The sequence below is a fragment of the Capsicum annuum genome, chromosome 6 (assembly GCF_002878395.1).
Source record: "Capsicum annuum cultivar UCD-10X-F1 chromosome 6, UCD10Xv1.1, whole genome shotgun sequence".
NCBI lineage: Eukaryota > Viridiplantae > Streptophyta > Magnoliopsida > Solanales > Solanaceae > Capsicum > Capsicum annuum.
In genome coordinates, this window is record NC_061116.1 from 9,511,962 (window position 1) to 9,523,418 (window position 11,457).

At 33.2% G+C, this 11,457-nt stretch overlaps 1 protein-coding gene across 2 annotated transcripts; it reads left to right on the forward strand.

The window, feature by feature from the left end:
* Positions 1–4,326: 4,326 nt before the first annotated feature.
* On the forward strand, positions 4,327–10,817 carry LOC107873577 (F-box/LRR-repeat protein 12). Of its 2 annotated transcripts, XR_001675438.2 has the most exons (3): positions 4,327–4,464; positions 6,772–8,510; positions 8,920–10,817. XR_001675438.2 is itself a non-coding variant. In XM_016720479.2 (2 exons), exon 2 carries the CDS (start codon positions 7,147–7,149, stop codon positions 8,317–8,319), a length of 1,173 nt encoding a protein of 390 aa, XP_016575965.2. In that variant the 5' UTR covers positions 4,327–4,464; positions 6,772–7,146; the 3' UTR covers positions 8,320–9,594. The 2 variants fall into 2 exon arrangements, 1 of the variants encoding a protein (XP_016575965.2); XM_016720479.2 differs by having other exon boundaries at positions 6,772–9,594.
* Positions 10,818–11,457: the final 640 nt, after the last annotated feature.

An 11,457-nucleotide genomic window follows, 5' to 3' on the forward strand; every position in this document is an offset into this window, starting at 1 on the left:
AATCGAAAAGTCACCATGTTTGATTTAATTAAGAGATATAATTATTAAAAAAGAGGTGAACGGTCGTGATTTTTTGCCTAACACACTGCACTACTCACTCATTCAATCTTTTATAAATAGGTCTCCTCAGCTCTATCTCTTGCATCTTGTCTTGCATAAAACCATCATTATATCTTCAATCACTTCTCTTTCAAAAATAAATTTCTTGTTCGTCCGTTGAGGTATGTCTTAATTTCTTGTTCTAATATGAAAAGTATTAACATACATCTATTTTATAGTTAAGTTTCACATTTTTTTTGTTAAACTACCAGTTGGTACTATATGCGGTTTAGTGTTTTACGTTATTTGTTCATGCATATTTTTAGATATAACTGATCTGATTTGGAACATGGCGATTCTGCTTGACACCGTGTACGAACTTGAAAGGCTGATTCATGAACTCGAGTGAGAGTTGGGCGTCGCGACAACAAGGGTGCTTGGTGGGATTCGAAGGTTGAGGGGTCTGCTGCCCAATGGATTTTCGATTGACAATAATAATAATAATAATAATAATAATAATAATAATAATTATTATTATTATTATTATTATTATTATTATTATTATTATTATTATTATTATTAGGTTATATATTTTTTTTATCATTTGTAATTTATTTTATCGGATCTACCTAATGTTGTAAATATTTTTTATGTAATAAATGAGAAAATCTTTATTTGATCAACTGAGTTTATTTTTATTTTTTTTCATTCTGCATATTTTTGTAAGATGTTGAGAGGTGTAGGGTTTTTAGCATTCGGGAGTGGAAAGATTCAATTACAAGAAAGAAAGTGTTTGGTTGAGAGCAAGGTCATAGACTAAAATTAAATAACAACACAAGATTATTTACTATTAAAATAAAATTAAAGATAGATTGACAACAGATGGGTAATCTATTGGAAATGACTAAGCAGATAAAGGTATCTATTACAACAGATTGATCGTCTGTCGCAACAAATTATTAAAAGTTGAAAATAACCAGACAGATAAAGACATTTGTTGCAACAGATTAGTCATCTATTGCAACAAATTAGTAATCTGTTGGAAATAACAAACAAATAAAGTCATATGTTGCAACAGATTGGTCATCTGTTGGAAATGACCAACAGATAAAGACATTTGTTACAACAGATGACCAATCTATTGCAACATATGTGTATATCTGTTTGATAATTTTCAACAGATGACTTATCAGTTGCAACAGGTTAAATCTGTTGCAATAGGTTATACACTTAAATGATCATGTAATTACTATGAGATTAATTGAAATTGTAATTATTAAATCAATTTAGCTATTACTAATAATGGCTTAATTTGAATCATTTCAAATAAAATTAGTCAATTGATCACTCTACTCAGAACGAACACGTTAAGATGATCGTGTAATTAATATTAGAATAATTGTAATCGTGATTGAACTTATCAATTCATCTTTAATTTTAGTTAAATCAACGTAGTTATTACTAATAATATATTAATTTGAATCATTTCAAATAAAATTGGTCTATTAACACTTTACTTAAGACGAATACACTTAGATTATCACGTAATTACTATGAGATTAATTGAAATCGTAATTAAAATTATCAATTCATCTTTAATTTTAGTTAAATTAATTTAATTAATACTAATAATTGTTTGATTTTAATTATTTCAAATAAAATAGGTCAATTGATCATTCTACTTAAGACGAAACACTTAGTTGATCATGTAATTACTATAAAATTAATTGAAATTGTAAATCAACTTACTAATTTATATTTAATTTTAATTAAATCAAAATAGTTATTTTTAATTATGGTTTGGTTTTAATTATTTCAAATAAAATTGGTCAATTGATCACTCTACTCAGGACGAACACACTTAGTTGATAGTGTAATTATCATGAAATTAATTGAAATTGTAATTGAACTTATTAATTCATGTAATTACGATGAGATTAATTGAAATTGTAAGTGAACTCATTAATTCATGTTTAATTTTAGTTAAATCAACAAAGTTATTACTAACAATGGCTTAATTTCAATCATTTAAAATAAAATTGGTCAATTAATTATTCTACTAAGGATGCAACACTTAATTGATCATTTATTACTGAGATTAATTGAAATCGTAATTTAGCTTACTAATTCATCTTTAATTTTAGTTAAATCAACATAGTTATTTCTAATGATGACTTAGTTTGAATCATTTCAAATAAAATTGGTCAATTGATCACTCTACTCAGGACGAACATACTTAGTTGATCGTGTAATTACCATGAGATTAATTGAAACTATAATTGAACTTATTAATTCATATTTTATTCTAGTAATCAATTTAGTTATTACTAATAATGACTTAATGTGAATCAATAGATAACTAACATGTTACAATAGATGAGCAATCTGTTGGAAATGACCAAACAAATAAAAACATCTGTTGAAAATGACCAAACAAATATAGACATATGTGGCAACAAATGACTCACTTGTTGCAATAAATAATTCATCTATTGAAAATTATCAAATAGATATAGACATCTATTGCAACAGATGACTAAGTTGTTGCAACATATGACTCATTTGTTGGAAATTACTAAATAGACAAAATATGTATTGAAAATCAATTTAAAATACTAAAGCTCAAATGTTTTTAGGAGAACTCAAACGTTTTCCCCCTTATCTAAGGTCTTGTCTTCAATTTTAGTTAAATCAATTTAATTATTATTAATAACTGCTTAATTTTAATCAGCAAATGACTAACATATTATAAGCATTTATTGCAACAGATGACTAACTTGTTGCAACAAATATGTGATCTGTTGAAAAATAATTAAAATACTAGGGAACTCAAACATTTTTAGGAGAACTCAAATGTTTGTCCCATTATCTTAAAGACTTGTCTTTAATTTTAGCTAAATCAATTTAGTTATTACTAATAATTGCTTAATTTGAATCAACAGATGACTAACATGTTTCAACAGATGATTCATCTGTTGGAAATTATCAAACAGATAGAAAATCTGTTATAATAGATGGGTCATCTATTAGAAAGCAATTAAAATACTAAGGAACTTAAATGTTTTTAGGAGAACTCAAACGTTTGTCCCCTTGATCCTTTTGCATTTGATGTATGATACACTATTTTTGTCTTCTTTACCTGTTTCATGAAATTTTTCATGTGTTTCACTTATTCGTTGTGTCCTTGTTGAAATTTTTGAAATTTTTTTTTTGGTCAAATTTTGTTCGTATATCACTTGGACATTACTTCAAATAGGTGATTTTATAAGTATAATTATGATTTTTATTGAATTTTTTATTTGGTATATCTGCTGCTGCTACAATGGATAGAACCTACAACATGAATCCAATATATGAGTCATTTATTGCAACAAGTGAGTAAGCTGTTGCAACATATGACTAATCTGTTACAACAGCTGACCCATATGTTGGATTTATGTTACAATACTATAATACGAATCCAACAGATGAATAATCTGTTGCAACAGATTAGTCATATATGTTGTAACAGATTACTCATATGTTGCAATAGATTAGTCAATATGCTGCAACAAATTAGTCAATATGCTGCAACATATTAGTCAATATGTTGCAACAAATTACGTCATATATGTTGCAACAGATTACTCATCTGTGCAACAGATTACTCATCTGTTGGATTCACGTTACATGTTTAATCTATTGTTGAAAAAACAGCAGTAACAGATACACCCAGATGAGAAATTCAACTAAAAATTATAATTTTACTTACTAAAATCACCTATAAGTAATTTCCAAGTGATATACGAATAAAATTTCACTTAAAAAAATTTGATCAAGTAGCAATAGTAGCGGTAACAACAATGTTCAACAACAAAAAGATGATGATGATGAACAAGAAGAGATGATAATGAAGAACAAGATGATGATAATGGAAGAAGAAGATGATGAATAAAGCAACAACAATGAATAACAAAAATCACGAAGAGAGAGAAAACTCTAATAAATGAGAAGAGAGAAACATGTCTTTTTTCCCTCCATTTCTAGTTGTATTAGGTTTAACATTGAATCAAAATATAAATTTAAAAACTTATGGATTATTTTCAAACTTTTCTTACGTTCTTAATAATTATCATCTCCACTCAATTATTAAACTCATACCTTATTTTAAAATTCTTTTGTCATCTAAAACCCAAAATCCCTAGTTACTACCACAAGCATTACAACCTTTGTCATCACTAGCGAATATAAATATTTTAATTCTTTATAACCAATTAATAATATATATGTTATTAAATTTATATTTTTCGAATATTCAATAATTCTTTTTTTTTTATTTGTATGGTATATGTAACAACCATCCAAATTCCAAACAAGGTGTTAAAATCCGAAGCTGATGTGAGTTAACAGTGTTCTTCATCTTCTCTACGGATCATTTTCTCTAAGGTACGCCCCTTTATATATATATATATATATTTGGGAGATTTTAAAGAAATTGTAGTTTTATAGAATCCAGATTTGGTAGAAATAGCATATCTACAATGAGTTCAATTGAATCCCAATATTTATGTTAGGAAAAAGAACATAAATATACACTAAAAACTTATCATATATATATATATATATAAAATTTTCCGACGGAGAGGGTGCAGATGAATCCTGAATTCAATGTGGCTCCGCCACTGATCGGGAGCTAATTATCTACTTTGATAGACCCAAAATTGGAAAAATATATCGTGAGCTAATTATGTATCTTTACAAGGGAAAACATGTTTCTTCGTTGTTGGATGGATTATGTATCTCAATAGATTCAAAATTGAAAAGAATATATCGGAAGCTAATTATGTATCTTTATAAAGGAAAAAATGTATCTTCGTTGGATGTATCAGGAGCTAATTATGTATCTCGACAGATTCAAAATCAGAATTTCAGTAATTATGCAAAATGTCGGGATTTTCTATAATTAAGCTCCAAACTGTCGGAATTTATGTTGTTTTTCCACTAAATTAACCTGCCACTTTTCACTAGTAGCAACAAATATCACTTAACTCTATCCATCAAGGTTAGGATGGATAGAACATAGTATTTCTTTTTTGTTTTTGATAACTGTGGTATCTGGGTCAGCTATGTGTGCATAACAGGTATATGTTATACAATCAAATTTTATTTTTTTACTAAATTTCCATTCTAATCGCGGGGTAGGTATTTGTTGTTGAGAACTCCAAAACTGCAATGGATTTTTGTTTTTGGTTATGGAATCATAGTTTGTATAGTTGCAATTATGATTTAAGAGTATCTATTAACTATAGTCTAAAAGATATAGACCATCAATCAGTTGATTAGTTCTAATTCATTGAATTAATCCGTTATAAATGTATCAGAAAAAGAAGGGAGTATTAGGATTGAGGGTTAGTAGGTAGGAGTACGTCCGTAATAGTAGGGAAGAGTGCTTTGTTTGTATCTGTGATTGTAGTTTCCTGAAGTATCTTGTTCGTGGTTTTTCGATGATGTTTATGATTTTGAATAGTTAGTTTAGAGCATTACCTTGCGGGTTTCTTATTTCCTTTATTGTCTAGCGGTGTGATTTCTCTTTTTGTTGTTTGCTTTTATGTCTTTTGTTCGTTATACTATTATCTTTCCTGAGCCGTGAGTCTATCAGAAACAACTTCTCTACTTCATCTGAGGTAGTGGTATAAACTGCCTTTACCGCGGGTGTCTTTTGCTTTTATGCCTACACTTTACCGTCCTCCCCCCTCCAACTTCGTGGGAATACACTGGGTATGTTGCTGTTGTCGTTGTAGAAAAAGAAGGGAGTATTGTTTTTGTAAACATGAATTGATTTTTTTAAGACAATTTTTATGAAAAATTGTATCTTTATCCCAGAGCGTCGAAGGGAAGGAAATTGTTCTTTGCTTTGACTTTGACGAGAAATCTTCAGTTAAAATGGATTGGTCGTACCTATCCAATAATGGAATATGGATTATGATGAGATATCCTGGTTTTGAACTAACCTACCTCTTAGGAAAGATTTTTGTACAAGCTATTAGCAAGTGTATCTGCAGAATAGTTAGTCCTTTTGAAGCTCGTTTTCCAAGAAAAATTATACATTTCTTCCCGGCTGAGACCTTGTTTATGTTACGAACAACAACAACATACCTAGTGTATTCCCACAAAGTGGGGTTGGGGGGGTGGAGTGTACGTATTCCATACCACTACCTCATATGAAGTAGAGAGGTTGTTACCATATACACATGTTTATTCGTTTTTCTTATATTCCGAAGTAACACTATTATCATACTTGGGGTATTTTCAGGACTTCACAAAATGTAGGATACTTTTATATAGCCAAATAGTCAGGGCTTGAGATGAAGCTAAGCATACACAACAGTCTTGTTAATATTTTGTCTAAGATGGGCATGGTATATTTCCGAGAAAATAGCTCCCCGATGATTTTGTTGTATAGCTACATATGCGTAAAGGAAAATTAGGTAGCTTCATTAGGGGCTTTTTTCAATCTTATGATTGTACATAAAATGTATAGTAGTACTGCAGAAATTTGAGGTTATGTAGTCATATTGAAGTGGACATATACATGCACGAAGCATCTTATAACATATTGATGAGCTTACGTTTTACCTGTGTTAATTTCGTAATGCTTGAAGATATTTAAATACAAAAGACAAAATGTTCATGTATGGTATGCTCTATGCTGTATAATGTCAACTAATGTGCAATTTTTCTTATTCTTGGCAGTGTTGGTGTGTGGCTGATCTGTCAAGTCAACATCCTCCAGTCGTTTCTCTTTGATATTGGTTCCAAATAAGGTAATAAGTACAGATAAAACTGACTGTGGGGTACATTGACATTTTACTCAGGTTGACAAGTGAAACTATCGTACTGGTTCCTACTTCTTGGGGGACCTCATAGTTCAAAAACACGAACTTCTTAGCCATAAATCAGGAATCTTATAGGTCATGCGTTTGAAGACTTGCTCTTTGTTATTTTGAGTCGTCTACCTTTTCTAGCCTCTGGTGTGTCTTTTGATAAAATTATTGTGAAGTCCTCCCGAAAAAAAAATTGTGAACTATCGAGCTTCACTCCCTTGACCGGAGTGTTATCTTGGTTGAAATGGATAATCCATCAGATGACTTCTCTGGATATATCATTCAGCTTCCCGACGATTGTCTACTCTGTATTTTTCAACTCCTTGACTGTGGATCTGACCGTGAATCATTTGGCTTAACATGTCGTCGTTGGCTTCAGATTCAAAACCTAAATAGAAGATCTTTACAGTTCCAATCCTCTTTTACTATGCTTAATATTTCCTCGTTGTCTCAAAATAATACCCAAATCAGTGCATTCCAGTTATCTAGGCTTCTGAACCGTTTCCAGAACCTAGAATCATTGTCCCTTTCCGGATGCACCGAGCTTCCTGATTCGGGTTTGGCGTTGTTACCACGTTATGGCTCAAAATTGCAAAGTCTTCATCTAGATTGTTGTTTTAGTATAACTGATGATGGTCTTTCCTTCGTTACATCTGGTTGTTCTTCGTTGGTAATACTAAGTCTTTACCGATGTAACGTTACTGATTATGGGTTAGAGGCTTTATCTAAATCTTGCCTAGCTTTAGAAGATCTGAATCTTTCATATTGCTGTCAAATCTCTGATTATGGCGTAAGAGCTATTTCACAAAACTGCCATCGTCTTAGAGCAATCAGGATATCCTACTGTAGAAATCTCACTGGTATTGGCTTTCAAGGATGTTCTCAAACTCTGACTTATTTGGAAGCCGATTCTTGTAGGCTTGAACCTAATGGAATACAGAGTATCCTAAGTGGAGGGGGTCTTGAATACTTGAGTGTGCCCAACTTGACCTTGCGCACTCGTGTTGATGGTCTGATAGCTATTAGCGTCGGATTTGCTGCAAAGTTGAGAGTGTTGAATTTCCGTTGCAGCAGAACTATTGGCGATGATTGTATTACGGCTATGGCAAAGGGTTGTCCGTCTCTTCAAGAATGGAACTTAGCAATATGTCATGAGGTCAAGACAGAAGGTTGGGAATCTATTGGATTACATTGTCATAACTTGAAAATAATACATGTGAATCGGTGTAGAAATCTTTTGGACAGTGGAATGCAGGCGTTGAGAGACGGCTGCAGACGTCTCTCGGTTCTTTACATTACCGGATGTCCTCAGATCAGTGTTGTTACATTGGAGGTTTTTAAAATCGCAAGAGGAAATGTAAAGATTAAAGAAGAAGAAATAGTGTGTATTTGCCCTGATGGTGCCTTCAGGTTTTAATAGGTGGCTATAATCTTCAAAGTTCTTACGCTGTCAGATCTCGGAAGGAGAAATTGTCTTACCAATCAATCCATTCGGGATGCCCTGGACCTAACGCGTTGCTCACCCGTTCGCTGTTGGAAACACCGTTTTCCTATCCAACTCTTGATGGAAATACGCCAGTTGTGCCCACTGCACACATGTATCAAGATGTATGTGTATAATTTCTTGTAATGTTTTTTCTCCTATAACAAGAATGATTTTAGTAATGCATGTATACTTTTTACTCTTCATGCGGCCTGTAGGCTACGTTGCAGAACAAATGTTTGATACATAATAATGACAGTTGAATGGCAGGCTTTGACTACTGTTAGAGTTTAGTTGGATTTTGGAATATTTTTACTACATCCAAAAGTGACATATATTTTGATTTTGCATCTGTTGTGTTGTGATGACGATGATATGAAATGAGCTTAACTGAAACAGTGGGGGTTCATATAGCTGATCCTAACTCGAGTGGGACGGAGACGTAGTTGCTACTGTTGTTATTCTGTAATTTTGTTGCACTACATACTTCCATTCGTCTGTTTCATGTACTTTTGGCTGCTGTCATGCAATCAGATGGCTATGAATGCCTTAAAGAGAACTGCCCCTCTTCAGTCGGAGCTTCTTTAAACTGGTAAGGAGTGAGGATGATCGTAGCAGTGGAGGTGGAAAGCCTAGCAATTGTTTGGACACAGCTTTCAGATGGTGGGGACACCAACTAAGCTGCACGGACTCTTCACTTTTGATGCCGCACCGTTGTCGGATTCTCCAAAATAAACTACTTTTGAAGTATCCGACACGCACCTGATGACATTTTTGAAGAGTCTGAGCAACATAGAACACCAACAAAAGGAGAGTCAGGCAATGGACCTTTGTTGTATTGTGCATGTATATTGGAGGAGTATGTGCTGGATATCTGGGGAAACTACAACAACAGTACTAAAAGAAAGGTAAATGTTCATTACTTGTTCGTAACATCTTTGATAAACTTCTCGTGTGTGATATGTGTAACCTGAAAGTTGCTAAATACACCAATTTGTGACTTCGTGATAACACCGAGTTCTGGTTTCCGTTGGCTAGGTGAGGTAAAACTTGTTCTTTAAATCCTCAATGTAAGAATAGTATTTTTTTTATTTCAGGCATGTTGTTGTATAGTAAGGTGGTATCTTGATTAGTTCATGTTCTACTTGGCCAACACTTCCAGTTATTGTAAATTTCCTTAATTTCTAGAGAGACATACACATTCTTTTTTCTTCTTTTTGTTGGTTCCCACGCAATCTTTGGTACCTGCTCCCTGACTGATTCGGATTTGTGTCATATAAGGTCTGCTTCCACTCGAATTTGTACCAGGTGCGGTTTAGGTAAGTGATTCCTACCAAGATTTTGTTTATTCCTCTGCTACATGGGTCGTGATTTGTACTTTTGCTGGTTATCTTTTGTATCAAAATTGTGTCTGGTTATCTTTGATATCAAAATTGTGTTCGATAATCATTCTCTCGTTGAGGTTATTGACTAGACAGTGTATACGGCAACCCATATACAACAACTGTGCCTGCAACCATATGGAGTGGCTACTCAGCTACAATTCTTTCTCGGCTCTATCTGATCAAAATCTGATTTACAATTGTGACACAGCCTCTACCTGTATAACTTGTACCGACTTTCTTTTTTCTTTTCTTTACTATTGTGTACTCAAGAGAGTACAAAGTTTTATGAAAAATAAAAGCAAGACATACTAGTTCGAGTGAAGTTGTGCATCTTCCTCTGTTTGTCTTGCTGGCTTTTATTGCCTCTTCGGTAGGTCTGATTTAGCTCTAAAGGGAAAATCCTAGGGTGTTTTAATCAATCAAGGATTTGTATTGATTCCTTGATTAAGTACATACGTCTATGCACATCCATATCAGATACGTTTGTGTGAGTGATGTGATTTCCTTACCTTATTTGATCTTTTGCTAGTTTTGTAATTCTGTCTTGTACAAAATTCTGATTGATTGATTTACCTTTGTTTGTTGGAGAATTGATTTCATGGTCCTTCCTTATTTGTGTGCTGGTTCGGTTGGGGCTTCTTGATCTTCGATTGATTATTAGGATAAGTCAATTCAGTAAACCATTCTCATCAATCACTCTGTATTGACTGGTGCTCGTCCAATGAACCTCCACTGTCAGGGGTGTGTTCACTAAACACCGGTGCAATAGAATAGCCTAAAGGGGAGATTGGGTCAGTGTAAGTTCCCCCACTGAATCTCTCGGAGGCCAAAACAGACCACTCTTTTGAGGAGACTACTTGGAAGAGACTGAATGGAAGTATGCTGCTTAGGCCATTTTGGGTTCTAAAGAAGAAGAGTTGCCATTAAAGGACCATGACTGCCATGAATTTCACCCAAGAATGATGAATGATGATCATACGTCAAGTTATAAGTGTACGATAAAGAACACCCCAAAGATTGAATAAGCAAAGAACCATTATTTTGATATTGATGAATGTGTCATATGAACGACACCAACCACACAAATTGAGAAAGTTTAACACAAAATCACTATTAGAAATGAAAGGTTTGCGCAGACCTTTAGAAAGTGATATCCAAATATGCTTTGCATGCAAGTTTCGCCGCGCATAAGAGCACCATCTTTTACTGAGTGCTGCTCGGTGCGCTAAAACTTCCGCTATGCACAGGGTACGGAAAAGGGTTCCACCACAAGGGTGTATTGTACGCAGCTTTACCTTGCATGTAAGGTCAAAGGCTGTTTTCAAGGTCACGTGACAACTACTTTACCAGTTACTCCAAGAGCACCATCTTTTACTGCATAACGTATATCCAAGAGTTCAATAAATTAGAGCATGCTCCGGCCCTCGCCAAGGGAGACTATCAACCAACCAACCAACAAATTGGTCTCAATCCAAACTACTGGAGGTCCATTATATGAATCCTCTTAATAAAATAAAAGACATAAAAAAGATGAAACCTATTTGGTCGATTTAAATCCCTCTCTTTCCAATAATGAAAAAAGTGCCATTTTTAAAGCAAATTAAGAGTTAACTAAAGTCAATATAGTTCTATAAATCTCATAGTTACTCCTACTCAAGCCTAGTGCAAGTGTAACGATAACCAAATC